A 17,815-nucleotide genomic window follows, 5' to 3' on the forward strand; every position below is an offset into this window, starting at 1 on the left:
TCAAACAAGAGCTCCCACACACGCATGCACAAACTCACACAACTTCATAAGCAGAGACATAGACACATACTTATGTATACGTGTGTATGGACAGACACACATACACCTCCCTCAAATTGAAAGCCCATGGCTTCTCTCCTTAGAGGGGCAATACATACTTTGTAGCTGTGCCAACAGACAGCCCCTCTGTCGGCCAGGCTCTGAAAAAAAAACAGTAAACAGTGACTTAAAGAAAATATCAGCTTATCAAGTAGTCATGTAAAATTCTTCCCCAAAACAAAATCTACATGCTTTATTTACAGTACTAAATTGTAAAAGAACTGTTGATATAAAAAGGGTGTAATGTTCAAGGTTTTACGGACAGAGTAGGCCAGAGACACCAAGATGGAGACACAGATGGATTTATTTCAAACGATGCAAACAGACAGTGAGTAGATGAATGGATACTGGTTACTGATACTGTCCTTTAGCTAGTGAGGTTGGAGATCCGAGGTAGAAGACACACACACTGGAGACAGGAGAAACACAGGGCAGGAGTCGGGAGCTCAGGAGAAGGGAAAACACTCTTTTTCGTTGGGTAGGAGTCCTAGACGTTGTAGTGCAGGATACAGAGAACTGTCCTTGTTACGAACGAGACTGGACACTGACTGAGGTGAGTGGTGTGCTTTTGTACTGGGGCTGGAGTGTTGCAGATGGATATCAGGTGTGTGATTAGTGACAGGTGTTTCTGATTAGTATTCTGGTGAGGGGGTGCGTTGTGTTTGTGGGGTTGTGGAGCCTGGCGTGTCTGTGACAGTACCCCCCCGTGGCCGTCCTCTTCCACGGTCTGGATGGGTTACATGGAATGCGTCTAGTAGCGATGGGTCGAGGATGTCGTGTCTGGGAACCCATGATCTCTCCTCGGGACCATACCCCTCCCAGTATACCAGATACTCCAGAATGCCACCACAGCGCCGGGAGTCCAAGATCTCGTTGACCTGGTAGGCAGCTCCATCCTCCAGGATCAGTGGCAAGGGGGGCTCTGTTGCCACACCAGGCTCTGTGGAGATAGAAACAGAAGGGTGGTGAGGTTTGAGAAGGGATATGTGAAAGGTAGGATGGATCTTGTATTGTGCAGGTAACTGAAGCTTGTACGTGACCGGGTTGATCTGCTTGAGGATGGTGAAGGGGCCAATGAATCTGGGACTGAGCTTTCTGCATCTTTATTTCACGGGTGGACAGCCAGACCTTTTGACCAGGTTGATATTCTGGAGCAGTGGATTGTCTTTGGTCAGCTGTCAACCTGCGCCTGCAGAGCGCTCTTTGCAGCTGGTGGTGGACTGCGTTCCAGACCCTCTCGCTCTCTCGGAACCAGTAATCGACTGCGGGAACCTCCGAGGGCTCTCCAGACCACGGGTAGAGAGGGGGTTGGTACCCGAGCACGCACTGGAAGGGAGTGAGTCCAGTGGTAGGTTGGCGTAGGGAGTTCTGGATGTACTCTGCCGAACCCAGGAACTGGTTCCAAGAGTCCTTTTAGATATGGCGCAATCTTGACATCCTTGTACGTACCTTCTCCCATCCCTGGCCATATTGGGCCACCAGAAGCGTTCCTGTAGCAACGAGAGGGTTTCATTGGCCCCTGGGTGACCAGTGCCCAGAAATGTGTGGGAGGCGTGGATCAGGGTAGTGCGTTGGGTTCTAGGGACATATTGATGGTTTGGTGGGCAGCCCGGTGGAGTGTTGGTGGAGGCATTAGAGGAGGGAACTGTCCTTGTTACGAACGAGACTGGACACTGACTGAGGTGAGTGGTGTGCTTTTGTACTGGGGCTGGAGTGTTGCAGATGGATATCAAGTGTGTGATTAGTGACAGATGTTTCTGATTAGAATTCTGGTGAGGGGGTGCGTTGTGTTTGTGGGGTTGTGGAGCCTGGCGTGTCCGTGACACAAGGTTCTACAATACATATATGATTTCCACTGTAGATTGTCAGTTCCCTCATATTGTATATGATTATTTGAATTTTTTTAGGGGCATCAGTTGCAAAAATATAATGTTATGACCATGAACAAACAAATGTCAGCTATACAGAAAAACAACAAATAAAACATTTCTGTAAGTTTGCTTTTGGTCATACCGATACTTGGCAACACATTTGCAATAATTGGAAGAAAATGAAAGAAAAAGTGTTCTTCTCACTGCTCAGTTTATTTGTCATTAAACATTACAATCCACATACAGACACACATACTCACGCGCGCACACACACACACACATGCAAGGCACACACAAAGAAGGAAGTGAACGCTTGCTAAAAGCTAAATTGAAACATCTTGCAGTCATGATGCCATGACTCACCATTGTTTCTGGGCGCAAAGAGTTGTAGCAGGAGAATAGGAGAAGCGAGAGGAGATGAAGGAACAAGGGGAGAAAGGAGGACCTTGCCACCATTGGCAGGAGAAAGCGAGAAGAGACTGATATTAGGCGGTCTGTTTTGAAAACTGGTAGACACCCCTTTGCATACACACTCGCTCTCTCTCTCTGCCTCATTCTCTCTTGTTCGCTCGCCCTCCTTCCACCCCTAGCCTCTCTTCCCCCCTCCTCCTTCCTCCTGCATCCCCCCTCCCTGGGAAAACAGGGACAACAAATTAGCCTTCTTTTCTCGGCAATGCCTGGGGAGGAGGACACTTGGACAGCCCTCAGAGTGTCCGCCTGGAGTTCCCATGGACCCCTCTTGCCCCTTCCCCTTTCAGTCAGCGAGGAAGCAGTCATTGTGCCAGCACCTGTCTCTGAGGAAATTGGTAAAAGTGATGGCTTTGTTAGCCGTCTCCATGACAACCAGGAGAAAAGAGCGGGGCCAGCTAGCAGGGACTGGGGTAGAGGAGAAAGAGTGGGAGAGGGAGGGAGCGAGGGAGTTAAGGGGTTTGACAATGGAGTAGCAGTTGCATCGCTTTGGCTTTGCCAGGGATCTACGTGAGGATGCTGTGACTTACTGTGCGTGCGTGCGTGTGTGTATGTGTGTGTTTGTGGGGGTATTGTGTGTGCATAAATGCAGAACGTGTAAGTAGCAACCAGTGTAGGAATGTCTACCGACCATCTCTCTCTTTCTCCTTCTCCCTCATCCCTGTGGGTGACACTGTGACATCCACCAGTGAAGCAAGGCAGGAGCGTGAATGGGTTGAAAGCAACAAGGTCAGTCACATCATGTCCAGAGAATATCCCCCTTGGAGCAGACAGCACACACACTTAATAGTAATAATTAAGCAGCAAGTTTCCTCACTTTAGCCCAATTTAAGTCTGATTCATGACATTTTTGGGAAGTCCAATTGGAGGTAAAGAATTATGGTAAAATCTGGTATTGCGCATAATGACTCCTACAAGGACAACAGAAAGATTTTGCCGTTTTATCAACTCTTCACAGTGCACAGTGATAGCTGGAAATGCAAAGGAGAGATTGCTTCAACTGAGAAATGAAATAAAAAATTCTTTGAAACATCTATATTACAACATTAAAAACATACTGTACTGTAATGCTTGCAAGATGGCTGAAATGCCCTGACAGAAAATCATTTGATATTATATACACTGTGTACATAAACGAACTGAAATGGTTACACCTGTTGGAACCACGTAATCTTACAGTTACATTATGTAAGTCACTAAGTTGTTTTGGACATTCAAGAACTAAAGTTATGTAAGGATGGAGTTTCAACATCAATTTGCCCCATACTTGTACATACATGTCCATTAACTACAGAGTGCAGGTCATATCAGTTTTTAGTCATGCACTACCAAGTTAATGGAAATACTTCCACCAGACCAGCAGATGGTGCTCATTCACTGGCGCTTGCAGAAGCAGGATGTCTTCAGCAGAGTTTTATGTCCACATACTGAACAGTATTACCTAAGGACTTACCTATTACTTATTTCACTCAGTGTTCCATGAAAAATATTTATATGATTAAAGACCTCCTAAACAAATGATGATGACCTCTCCATCTTTATTTTATGCTTTAATCATACTTACTACATGGAGTGCTTAGAGTCAGCATATAACAGCATTCACCTATCTTCTAAAGTATAGCTTCTCCTTTAAAACATACTGAAATGGCCTTGTAAGTGAATACTTTCTTTCAATCTCTTCATTTAACTTTTTAGACTAGACCACAGGAGGTTTGTGTGTCCGTGAATGTGTGTGTATGTGAGAGAGAGAGTAACCACATTTGAATATATGATTGATGACACCTCCTCTGTTCAAAAAGACTGCATATCAAGATGAGAGGAGAAACAACTATATTAGTGGTCAAGGCCAGGAAACTGCTTTCATTCACATAACCACAATGGTCATTTTGAATCCCCCACATGAATGAAGGTCTGAGGCGACTCCACAAGTGTCTCATATAGGCTAAAATCCAATGGAGGGAGTAATATTTTAGCTCTCTGTGTGTTGCCTGTGATGTTGGGTAGACTAGATGAATGCAAACACAGTCAGAAGAGCGTCGATTTCTTTTGATCATGTTGCAGTGATAAAATTGTCTCATTGTACATCTGGCTTTTTGAGTCAAATATGGTGCAATAACCTTGATAGGCATGTATGACCTCTACTTTCCTCATACAAGCATGAGGGCAGTAATTATTTCTTTAACTTTTATACTTTATATTAAGTATATTGTGTGAATGTGGGCATATGTATGATTTTGGCAACACGGTTCTTAACACTCACACATTCATTTCTGAAAGCGACTGACTTCAGTCAGCATTGGACTGTTAGCCACTATGCAGCTCCACTCAATCAAAAGAGTCTAAATGTCTTGCTCAAAGACAGCTGGTCAGTATTTTTTAAGAGGTCTGTGTATCATATTTCCCCTTGTGCACCCAGATTTTTAAAACCAACCAAAAATTTGAACTTGAAAATTCCTAGTCCCAATCTCATATGCGAGTTTCCAGCTGCAGGTTCAGATACCACACAGTATCTTAATTCAGTATGACTTCACAGTTTTTGTTACTTTCATTTTCAATTTAAAATAACTTACTATGAGTTTAATTATTGCCAGGGACCTCATCTAAAAATGGCTTTATGATCAAATTTCATCTTAATAAATGACTTTGGCAGACACTCATGATCAGTTACAGTAGTTACTGTGAACACGAGTGAATTTCCTGCTGGTTATGTTGAAAAACTGCAGGTTTGGAAACCTGCATGCATGTGTGGGAAATGCATAGGGTCAGTGCCAGGTATTTTATAAAAAGAACAACTTCACTGTCATATAAAGTATCATCATGTAGATACATTGAACTTCCATGCTCAAACCTAATAACTTTTTAATTTAAAACAGCATGTGATATTCTAAGTCCAGTTCCCAAGATGGGAGATTAATCCAGGGGTCGCTAGAGAATTAAAGGGACAAGAAAAAATCTTTTTCTCAGATTTTAGATTTTTTTTCTTGTGTTTAGATACATTCACCTCACAGGGCCTCTAAAAAAAGTTTTTTTTTAAATCCAAGAAAGAAAACGGCCGTAACCTGTGATTAGGGGTCACAGGTAGACGTTGCTTCATTTTGAGAGGTCACAATTCAAAAAGGTGGGAACCAGTGTTCTAGGCTTTACAATGTGTGGAATCAGGGGCAGCCCATGACTTTTAGAAACAGCCCAAGCATCTTGTCTTTTATGTGGTGCAACACTTCTATTTCATCCAGAGCAGAAAATAGAATTTAATGGGTGGCATTGAAAATAATTGGCCAGGTGTACTACTCCTCCTGCCCTACTTCTCTCTGTATATGAGCGTCATTCCAAACAGCATGTGTGAATATTGCCATATGGGAACAAAATGAATGCGGTGGGTTTACGAACGCCTCTAAAAGTGTCTTCACTGCTGTCCAGGGGCTGTGATTTATCTCCTCTCCGATGTGGGGCTGCAAGCTACCTTCACTGAAACAAAATACTCTCAACATCTGGAGCAGATGTGTATATCTGTGTGTGTGCAAGCATATGCACCCATCTTCTTTTTGATACAGAAACCCTTGAAATGATACTCAGCCTCCCTACGCAAAATTTCACAAGAAATAAAAGGTCATTTCGATGTTGTTCTTTCCCCCCATCTCTCACTCTCCTTAAAACACACAAAATTAACACATATTGTTGTGCATCACTTTGTTAGTCACCACCCCTCAGCACACACAAACTTTTTTGTCATGATTTATTTGTTCACAGTATACTTATTCATTGCAAGTGATACTGTACTTATTTTTTTCTGTGAGGCTGAAAAACCAAAAAGTAACTGTTGCCATAGGTAACCAGTTTATCAGAACTAAGAGTTTACAGCCATGCTAGCTCTGTGAGGTTGCACTTAGGCACAGTGGTGCTTTTGAGCTAAATGCAAATGCTTATATGTTGATGTAGAGTAATGTTTACTATGTTTACCATCTTAGTTTAGTGTGTTAGCATGCTGACATTTGATAATAAGCACTAAACTCAAAGTACAGCCGAAAATGATGGGAATGTTGTTAGTTTTGAAGGTATTTGGTCATGAACCAAAGTATCGGAAAAATTAACATTTTGACCTGTTGAAGGCATTAGAGGAAACCTCAGTCATATGGATTTATTATCTGGGGATCATGAATGTCTGCACAAAATGTCACGGCAAAACGTGACAGTTAAAACCCAAATAAAATTTAACTCATAGCATAAAACAGTATACCCGGAGTCAGAAGTGGACTTAATTCAACCAGCTACAGAAAAGTACAGGTAATCAGGGGTTGAGTGGTATCATCATTTGTGTGTCCTTGCATCGACAGTTGTGTTTGTGGTCAAGTGTATGTGTGAATATGCCCACGTGTGTGTGTGTTTGTTGTGCTATTTACTTGTATAACGGCCTCTAAATGCAAACAACTGTTTCCATGTATTTTATAGTGCCTGGCATTACAGTCCTTTGGGGAAATAACACAGAGATTTGTAAAATTCTGGGAAGGCATGCTGTGCTATTTGTTACTGAATGGCCTTACTGTTATTGGGGCTGGGTTATTATTGTTTTATGGCATAAGTCTGTTTTATATGCAACCCCCCCCCCCAAAAAAAAGAACCCCACAGACACTGTCTTATTCTTTTGGTTCATACATGGTGTAGACATATTTAACATATTAATTTCTTCAGTTTATTTCAGCATGTTGGATAATACATATAATCACATACTGTATAACACATATAATCAGGCAACAATATTCACACCTACAGCCCATGTTGAGTCACTAGTTCACCTAGTCTTTGGACTGTGGGAGGAACCTGAAGAACCTGGAGGAAACCCACAGAGACATGGAGGAATTCACGCTTTCAGAAGAACAGCAGACTCAAATCTAGGACCTTTTAGTTCTTCAACCACTAAGTTTAGAATAAAAATCTATATCTTTTTACAACTTATGGAAGCATATCACAGTAGAAAGTATTGTGTCTTTTTGTTATGTAATTTTGTGTCTGTACATTTGTGTGTTTGTCTCACCATTTCGTGCCATTTCTAACGGTTCAGCTGACATTTTCTACTGAATTTTATTAATTTGACTTTATTCATCAAATCACTGCTCCACCAAACTTCATTAACCTACAACGTTACCTGCCCTCAGCATTTGTATCTGTATTAAACACCATATGTCACAGTGTTCCTGAACAGCTTGGATCCAGTAGATTACCCCAGACCCCCCACACACACACACACACACACACACACACACACACACACACACACAGACATCACTAACATGCACACAGACTAGCAGACAAACACCTTAACCTCAAACCTCATGCTAGGTGCAGACAGGACCACACATACTGTCTCACACACAAAATGTTTGGAATGCTATAAACATTTATTTCAGTTGAAAAGAACATTTTTTGTGTGTGTGTATGTGCCTGCATGTGTGTGTGTACGTGTGCACTGTCTCTGTTTTTGCTGAAAGAGAAGGAAAGTTTACCTACACATGCAGGCCACCAGATAGAAAGAGATCAAACATGACCAAATATTTTGGGTGTGTTGTCCATAAAATGGGACAGGTTTATATATAAAAAGAGCTAAACCCATTGCTGAGTCATTGCTTACACATGAAACATTTCAAAAGGAGTGATTTACCAAAGCATCCTAAATTTGTACTTTTAGTCCCTTTAGGAGTTTGTTATTACAAAAGAAGAGTTAGGATTTGGACAATATGTTATACTTTAGAGGACTTTTCTCTCTGAATTTACAGTAATGTTAAAGTGCTAATCCTGACATTTGTTGCGATTTTAAATTATTACACATTACGACGATGTCCTATTTTTTTGTCCCAAATATCATAATTGTGCACAAAATTTGCCAGTGATCAAGCTGCAAGAAAACAATGTCTATCTATCTATTTCAAATGAACTGTTGTTGTTTTGTTTGTTCAAAATTTTATTTAAACTAACTAACCACTTCCTGTGTACAGTAAGATTTCTCCTGATAAATCAACTGAACAAAAGCTTTCATTGACATGGCATAATATGAACCACTATTGTGTTACATCAAATTGTGAAAAACAGTAGCAAAGCAGACTTGACAATATCACAGATAATTTCATGTGGAGGCCCTGAACAATCCTGGAAGGATCTTATCCCAAAAATTATCCAAAAATTGTTATCTGAAATAAATAAAGGTGATGTTATTTACCAAAGCAAAGACATGTTTAATGTAACGTTTACTATATTTAACTATCGATATATGCAAAGACTGTGTGTGTGTGTGCGTGTGTGTGCGCGCGTGTCTGTGGCCACATTCTGACTTACGGACTGTCCACTGACTGGAAGGTCCCTCAACCACACAGGGCAAACACGTAGACACACACACACACACACACATTGAAGACAGGGAAGCTGCTGTTGAAACTTTGTCAAATCACGAAGGGATTCCTTTCTTCCTTCTATCCTTCATCTTATATTGTTCCGTATATTCCTTAGTCTTTATATGTCTATCTTTACTAGAGATTTTTCACTTTGTGAAATATATCAATAAAGTAATAGCACTTACCTCTGCATTGCACACACATACAGAACAAAGAGGGCCCATCAACACCTGACATGTACTATGGAGCCCGAATATAAGACAAGCCTGATTGTAAGATGACAACACCTTTTGCAACGCCTATATTTGGAGGAAAAAGGCACTTCAAATGAAACAACATAAGCAAATATACTATTTTTATCACCACAAGCTTGATTGTTGCGCAAGAGCAACTACTTACTCCATTCAATACACCTGCTTTTAAGTACAAGTCCTCGAATATATGATGATCCCAACTTTTTCTTAAAAAAACCCCATTGTATTATATTTGGGCCAATACGATATAGACAAGTAGCATAGAAATAAATGGCAGTGAGACAGACAAGACTGGTCACAATTTCAAGTAAACACAGAGGAAGTTAAGTTAAGTTAAAAGACAGGTAAATGAACAACACACACAGTTAGAATGTCAGACACACAGACAGACAAGCAGCGTGCAGAAAAAAGTGCCAGCGCCTTGCGGCAGGGAGTTGCCCAGCTTTTCCCACTCTGGCTCTTCAAAACCCAGCCCAGATATTTCCTGGTTCTGACACCAGCTTGGCTCTCAGATCTCTCCTGCATGTGGAGAGAAACAAGAGAAGAATCACTCCAACTGTGCTCCAGTGAAAAAGAATGAATTTCAAGGTCTGGTGACGCAGACTGTTGAACTTGTGCAAGAAAAAAAAAGCATTTATTTGTGAAAGTCCTTGGAAAACATGCTTCATATCACAGTTGTTTGGGTCGATGACACTAAACGTTTTGCAGCTGGTTTCAAGAAGTGATCTATTCATTTTTGTTGTTTTGCTCCAATAAGATGTTGACCCGTATCTTGTAAAACTTTTCTGAGTATTAGTAAACAATAAAAAGAAAAACACATTCCCTTTAATTAAAAGCATATAAGTACACCAGCCAGTCAGTTGATTATTTATGATAATCAATGCAGGAAAAATGAATGAACGTCTTAAGAGGAATGTCTTTTTTACATTAAATGAATATCTGCAGCATTGTTAAGCAGCAGTGCAATGAGACATCTTTATCCGTGGCTTGTGTATGTATGTGTGTATTAGTCTCTGACATTGGGTGAACGGGCTTGTTTTGGTTTCCACGGCAGCAGTGAGGGCCCCACAGTGCACTGGCCCTGGAAGTGGCGCAAACACAAACCACAGTATAAGTATGTCTGTGTGTGTATGTATGTGCGTGCATGTGTGAGACCGCATTTGAGTATGTATCTGCTGCAGTGCCCACCTCTAAACTCAGAGGGAGGCTTCACACACCCATGCATGCACACTCACACACACACACACACACACACTCTTGCCTTGGCTCCGCTCTCTGCCTGGGTGGTCTGTGCTGCAAATGTTTATGATCTAAACCAAGCTAATCCAACTGGCTTGTTTCAGTGAATTGAGAATGATTTACAAGACGCAGCAACAGGGCCAAGGAGGGAGGAGGAAATCAGAAGAAATAGGGCTCCATTTCAAGTCACTCTGTGACTAGACCTGCACACTCTACGTCTGTTCTCATGCCTATCTCCATCTGTTTCTATCTCAGAGCTATGGTATTCTGTGTTTGTGTCTTTTTCATGTGCCCCCCACTCATCGCTTAGACGGATGTCTTTATTTGACAAATTAGCTGGTCTTTGACGATATGCAAAATACAAGGGATCAGTGGATTTTCAATTGCCTGTGAAGGCTCTCACCCTCATTCTCAACATTTTTTTTCTCCTTTTCTAATTTCCCACAGAAAAGGGAGGAAGAAAATCTTGATAACAATCTGTCTATCTTTCACACACACTTCTCTTCTTATAATGAACATGCCATATGAAGAACAAGATGATGTAATAGCAGGAAAAAAGCATACACTTATAGCTGCATGTGCTGGCATGGCCTCTTCTTTCTTGTGAAGAGAAAAAAAGGACACTGTCATCCACCTTTTATATCTTAGCGTCTTGTCATGTGAGCTTTCAGTGACACCAGTAAACTGCAGCCCAGTTCTCCAGTTTAGTTATGTGGAATGTCTCGCACACATCAGCGCTCTGTGGTAAACCAGCCAAGCAGTAATCTCTGTGAGTGTCAGTGGTTTGGGTTGACTTTTATTGCAGTTTCGTTTTTTTGCCAGATCCCCCTTTTTATGAAGAGAGAGGGATGCCACCTGCCCACTGACAACACCTTGTAAACTCAGCGGGCAAAGAGGGAAAACAGAAAAACATAAAGGACCTTTTGTAGCTTGAGCATATTGGAAAGTATAGTATCTGTTACATAGAAAGTTACTGTGAGTTAATTCATAAATATCAATATTTGTCAGATAATTGATTAAATCTGGGGTTCTTTTAACCTTTTTTGTTTTACTTGGTTATAAGTTAAATGCCATCAGCTGGCCTACAAAGACACATTTTTCCACATTACAGTAGTCACATTGGGAGATAATTTCTTTCAGTATCTCCTGATACGGTAAACAGCATAGATGGCTTGATGTAGGTTTTACAGTGTTTAATCCTTCCTCAGCCAGGTTTATGTCTAAAGCTTGTGACAAAAGGCTTCACAGTCCAAACACTACAAATCACATATGAATAAATAATTATTACCCAAACAGTGCCACAGAGTGTGCAAACAATTAATTTTTGTGATTTTGTGTGTTTCAAATGGGTTACCTTGGCTTGGGCTTGGAGACTACACTTTTTTTTTAAAAGAAAGCCTGCTTTACAAACTGGAGGTGTGGGTTTTAAAGGACTTGGGCATTTACCAGGCAGAGAGGGTGTAACAAAACAGTGCTATTGGTCGCATTATGGGAAATAGTAGGATCCAATGTTTTACGAGCTTGACCCATACAAAGGAATAAAAGTCAGGATATCCTGGCCTCTGCTGTTTAGGTTTTGACCATTCTTTTTTAATGTATTTTGAAAGTCCCCCATCACTTATGGAAATGCAATTCTAAATTGAAGGAGTACCTATTTAAATGTAACACCAGCAATTTTGATAGAAGTGTTTAATCGTGCAATTAATGATTGGAGTGGTATCCGCAAACTGATTCCATTATCTGTCTGGTCTAACCAGCATCTCTGTTTTGTCAGCAAAGCACTGGATAATACCAGCCAGAGCATCTAGAATTATTATGGTTATTACGTTAAAAACAAATGTACTTTAATCAATTACATCAGTCCTTAAGTTTTAGCAATGAGCTATGATTACTGATGAGATTTTTTTCCCAAGGTCATTTATTATTACAACCCCATTCAGACATATTGAGCTACAAGTTGCCTGAATGTTTCACTCCTAAAAGAACTCAATCTGAGCATGTGTATATTTAATGTACGAATGTAAGTATCTCTGTCTCCATATCTGTTTTTCCTTTCTCTACTCTTCGATGACTCCTCTCCAAGCTGATTGCCTCCTCCTCAGCTCTCTGTTCTCACCTCTGCTCTTTTCTCCTCATTACTCAAGGACCCCTTTTCCAGGAACCTGTCTCTCTAACCTATTCTCACTTCCTCGCTCTTCCTCCTCCAACATTTCAACCCACCAGGCTTCCTCCTTCCATTATTATTTTATTTCATTATTCTGGCATTTAGGCAACAACAGAGGGACAAGCTTGTTTGTCTCTTTCTCTCTTTTTTGTCTCTCCTTCTTCCCTCCTTGCTCTCTCTCGCTCTTCTGGTTTCGAGCAAGCAGCAACGAGCAGTCAAGCTCATCTCCTGGCCAGAGCAAACAAAACCAAAGCCACATTCCCCAAACTCAATTTGCTGTTACGTCTCAGCTCTATGAATTGAGAGTTTTGAAGCTTGAAGTCTGGAGGAGTAGCTGGGTGGCTTCTGGCTGCTAAACGGCTCACACCACTTGTTCACACACACAATGTGTGCGAACCCTCGGAATTACTTCTTCTATGGTCAAAAGGGAAAAAAAGCATGTGTATTTCAAGCCCTTTATTTGTTTCATAGTAGTCATTCAGTTGAAGACAGCAACAGAAAAAAGATAGCAACTGAAAAACAAATCAAAAACGTGACATATAAAAATGTATGATAAAATGTTAACATCATCAATAACAACAACAACTCATGAAACTCGTCCATAACTCAGTCATCACCTTTTCTATTATGGTTACTTGGTTGGGTGAGTAATTGTTTTATTTCTCATGCCATCAAACTGTCACATGCTCATGATGTGTAAGCTGAAGATGAGATAAGATAGAACTTTATTTATCCAGAGGGATATTGTTGTGCAGCAGTTGCTGTACAATGTAGGAAAGAGTGCAAATATAAAATAAAAATAAAGGTGCAAGTTTAAAAATATCAATATCAAAAATCCACAAAATCCAAAATATACACAATGCCAGAAATATAAACAAGGTTAACAGTAAGGATCATAAGTTGCTCATATCTCAAGATGCTTCTTGGTGAGTTGTATATAGATATGTATGAGAAGTGGCATATACAAATGTTCAATGTTTATGTCCTTGATATTGCACGTAATGTGCCATTATTGCACATTATGTCCCGTAAGTGAGAAAGTTGGAATGATTGTGATTCATGGAGAAACAGTAATCCAGAGAGAAGGAGAGAGACTAAACTGAGCAGAACAGAGCTGAAATGGAGGCTGGAGCCACCTCAGCAACCCCATGCCTCTGCTGTCCATCTCTCGGCATGAAGTAGATGAGTTGTAAAGTTTGATTGCCACAGAGAGAGGATTTCCTGTGGTGTTCTGTGGTGGGTGCATCGTGGTGGTAACAGTCTACTGCTGAAGGTGCTCTTATGCATGACCAGCACATCGTGGAGAGTGATGACAAGTCTTCCATATAACAACGGGTTTATGGTGATGGTGATGATGTTTTTAACCATTAATGATTGGGTTGGATGGTGATGGCTGGTTGTGGATGTACTCAAGATTTTATGTGATGCTATTGTATAATATGTGAGCATATGTGGAAGTTTTTTTTATAGCATTTTTGTGTCTGTTGTTTGAAACATAATAATCATCATCATCACCATATTTATCATGCTTATCAAGGTTACATTTATGAGAGATTCCTTTAATGTGTCAGTGTCAACAAGGTTCTTGAGTCAATATTTGACAAATATTATCAAATGAAATATTATTTTGTTTGTCAGCAATGATGATGAATAAAGTGAGCATGGTGAAGATTTTTTTTAATTGTTCAGTTCAATTATGTTCTTTTCCCTTTTCTTCTCATATATATATATATATATATATATATATATATATATATATATATACCCTTAATCAGTGACTATTCAAATCTGGAAGGAGTTTAAGATGCCTCTGGCAAGAAAGAATATTTACAAAAAGACTTTCCCAATGCATTTGGAAATTTAAACATGAGACTGTAGTTTAGTTGTTACTTTATTTTCATTTATTTTTTTCTTGCTCTGATAGAATAAACTGATACTAGAGAGCACCCCATGGTCTTATACATATTCAATAACACTTGTAAGTTGTTGTACTTGTTGTTTCTAATGTTCAGTTGTAGCCTAGTGTATTGTAAAATGCAAATGATCAATGCAAACACACGTGTTTCTTTCTGTGCTCCATTCTGCTCTACTCTGTAGGAACCACTTTGCGGAGGAAGTAGTTTCCTACACGGACGTATTTCACTGACAGCACCCAGGTGTCATCATACGATGCTAGCTGTTAGCCTCTTTTACGTAAACTCTGTCAAATAAGTTAACGAGTAATTTAACTTCTGCCACCTCCGCTTATCTGAGTGGGTGTTTGCTTCTCAAAAGACGTGTCCAGCTGCTTGCGAGCTGTCTTTGAAGCAGTGGTTTCGTTTGCTGCTCTGTTCTAATCATTAGCCAAGTGCTAACAACAGTGATAGCAACCAACTTACATGCGTCTGCCGTTGCTGTCATTTCAAGTGGCAGCGGATCAACAGGGATCACTGACAGGTACATTCAGACCCATTGAGCGAATCAACATGACACATTTATCTTCTTGTTAATGCCATGTTGTGGATTTAGTTGACAGTGTGCCTTGACCATATGCCAGTGTACCGTTAGTTGCATCAGATAACGTAAAGTGTCAGCCGTGGTTGCTATATTGACGACCTGTCTAATTTTGACATAATGTACAAAGAAATGCGGATTGCCTTATGATGTATGTGCCATATCTGCAAACATGACCATGCTTGCACGATCGGATGTGAATCTATGCCTGTTCACTGCTGTACACGTCCAGACAGTACAGCATACAGTACAATAGTGTCACTTTGTTGGTAACAGTACTCTCTTAAAATGTGTTGTCATGACCACATGCTGTGTTGAAAACTGGCACACTAGCTGCTTGTTGCCCAAAATACACACACACAAATAAAAAAGGCCATACTTTTAGAGAGTGTACCGCTCATATATGTGTATTTAGTATTAGAATAGCCTCCCATGTGAATGTAGAGGAAAAGACACTGCACTCAATGAAGGTCAAAAAGAGGAAAAGACAGTTTTGTGTACGTAAAATGCACAGGTGTTTCGGCTATGCCTTCTGTGGTGTGAAATAGTCATTTAGCTTTAGTGTTGAGTCACCGACAATGCTCATTCATTCAGTTCATTACCAATAGGTGTATCAAGTGGCTACCTTTGGTAAGATATTTAACTTCAAACTTGCATCATTGAATGTCTCACAGAGACTACTGAACAAAAGTATACACATATATTCACAAACTATATGCAGAACCTTATGTCTCTATACAACACCTACAAGAGTCTATATGTATAAACATAAACTTATTAATCTGAGTCCATTTTCAGTTTATATGAATATAACTCTGTTAATCTATCTGTTTGTCCCTCTCTCTTAGCCGTCCCCAGCAGACATCATGGAGCTCCAGGCGGTGTTGATGGCGGCTGGTGGGGGTTCTCGTATGACTGATCTGACATACAGCACCCCCAAACCAATGCTGCCTGTCGGCAACAAGCCCCTCATATGGTACCCGCTGAACCTTTTGGAGAGGGTGGGATTTGAAGGTGAGAGCTCAATTTTCATTAAAGTACTTCTTCAACAACTACATCTTTTTTTGCTCCCTTTAGGGTGGGACATCACCTGTGTGGGTGTGCAGGGCCTTTAAGTCAGTGACAGCAAAAGAAAAACTGTGAAATAAAAAAAGTCTTACTATTTATCATCATTATGGAATGTGTGTGGAATTTTTATTTCATCCTACACATGATTCATTTTAGAAATGGGATGTTTTGGCAGCCAGGTCTGATACTGTGACATTTCCTTGTTAGAGCTTTACATTAATTGGATCTGATGGCTGATTAGCCCTCCATCTATACTGTGTGTTAGTGGCAGGGGTGGAAAGTGTTACAACAGTGCACTGGCATTCTTGGTTGGTTTCCACATAAAATGTAAAGAAGCAAAAATACAGCCATTACTTTCAGTGTAAGTTTATTTGGCCCACTTGGAAAATCTGAAACAAGAGTGCAGACTTCATTTTAGCATTAATGTGGAAAGAGAACCTTTAAGAGAAAAGATCACCTCCTGCTCAATCACAAGGACTATAACTGTTTTTCATTTTAAACATAAGTACTGTATAGGTAAAATTACTGGTTTAAAAACCCAAGTAAAAATTTATGTCCCTTCTGATTTTTACAGTTTTTGGAGAGCAAATGTTACCGAGATACTTACTTACTGATGAGAAAAACAGATTTTCTTGCAATTTATTTATCATTTCCCTATGATATAACAAGGAGAGGATGACAGAGAAGAGCATATAAACTACAGTATTTTGACTGCTGTAAAAATACACCCAAGAAATTCATATCAACTGTGATTTAAAAAATAATAATAATTTAAAGTTGACATTCACTTTGGTTATTAAAGTCAGAGAGCAACCAAGGAATTAGAAACTGTAATCTGTTGTGATGGATAAATTGCAGAATTTAATGTTGCAGATAAGTCACATTTCCACTACTTGCCTTTGCAAGTTTGAAACACAAGCAGTTGTTGACCAGTTCCCGATGTTATACTGAAAACTTGAACTCTGTTCCATTCATGGTCAGTGGTAGTTATGCTGTTTGGTACCCAGAAAACAGGCGAGTACACTTGCAAATTTTCCCCAGCAACATGGGCTTGCTCCTTTCACTGCATAAAACGTATTAAGTTTACAACTGTGCTGCTTTTTCTAGTCGTGCTTTCACCAGCTTGTCATCACATCATCAGCCATTTTCAGGTGTGCATTTCCTGTTTAGATTTACAGTCCAGATCTTTGCCTCTTGTGCTGCAGCATGCAGTAGGTCTAGAAACTCTGGGCTTATAAAGGGATTTGTTGCAGTATGCTGTTCTTGCCAGTAAACAGGACCGTTTGTTATAAAAGCCTGTAGGTCCTCACTTGCCTAAATAAAAGTATCTTTCTATACATAATCATCCTGTGTGGCCAGCAGTTTATTGTGTGCAGCCAGCTAGCCAAAGCCCTGCAATTTGGTTTTACTAGGCTGACACAGTTAGAGAACCAGTAGAAAACATTTTATGCAGACAAGGCTACTTAAAGCAGATGGACTCTGCAATGTTCTAGATCCATAAAGTGGTCTAGTAATGTTATTGCTAATTTTATGTCATAATGTCAAATGTCATAACTGTCATAAAAAATGTATTTGTATTAGGAACTAAATATAGTGTACATAAGGCTTTAGTGGGCTACATGTGTTTTATTGCTTTCTGAAGATGTGCACCTTTTTTATGGATTTCAGTGGGAAAATTATCATTTTAGAAGAAATGATACATAGCTTGCAAGAAAGGGATCATATTAACTTAAAAGAAACTACAAAGAAAAAAAACACCATGGATCACTGCAGCTATGA

General features: G+C 40.1%; 1 protein-coding gene across 2 annotated transcripts in view; it reads left to right on the forward strand.

Annotated features, from left to right (window-relative positions):
* The first annotated feature begins 2,965 nt into the window (after positions 1 to 2,965).
* Positions 2,966 to 17,815, forward strand: part of eif2b3 (eukaryotic translation initiation factor 2B, subunit 3 gamma) — a 43,577-nt gene continuing 28,727 nt past the window's right edge. Inside the window, exons 1-2 of one of the 2 annotated variants that reach the window (XM_044219818.1) lie at positions 2,966 to 3,167; positions 15,817 to 15,982. In XM_044219818.1, coding sequence (XP_044075753.1) covers positions 15,835 to 15,982 — 148 coding nt within the window. In that variant the 5' untranslated portion in view covers positions 2,966 to 3,167; positions 15,817 to 15,834. Of the gene's footprint in view, positions 3,168 to 14,589; positions 14,912 to 15,816; positions 15,983 to 17,815 lie in introns of those variants that run through there. The other variant, XM_044219817.1, reaches the window with a different exon arrangement.

Source organism: Siniperca chuatsi, linkage group LG13, assembly GCF_020085105.1.
Source record: "Siniperca chuatsi isolate FFG_IHB_CAS linkage group LG13, ASM2008510v1, whole genome shotgun sequence".
Taxonomy (NCBI): Eukaryota; Metazoa; Chordata; class Actinopteri; order Centrarchiformes; family Sinipercidae; genus Siniperca; species Siniperca chuatsi.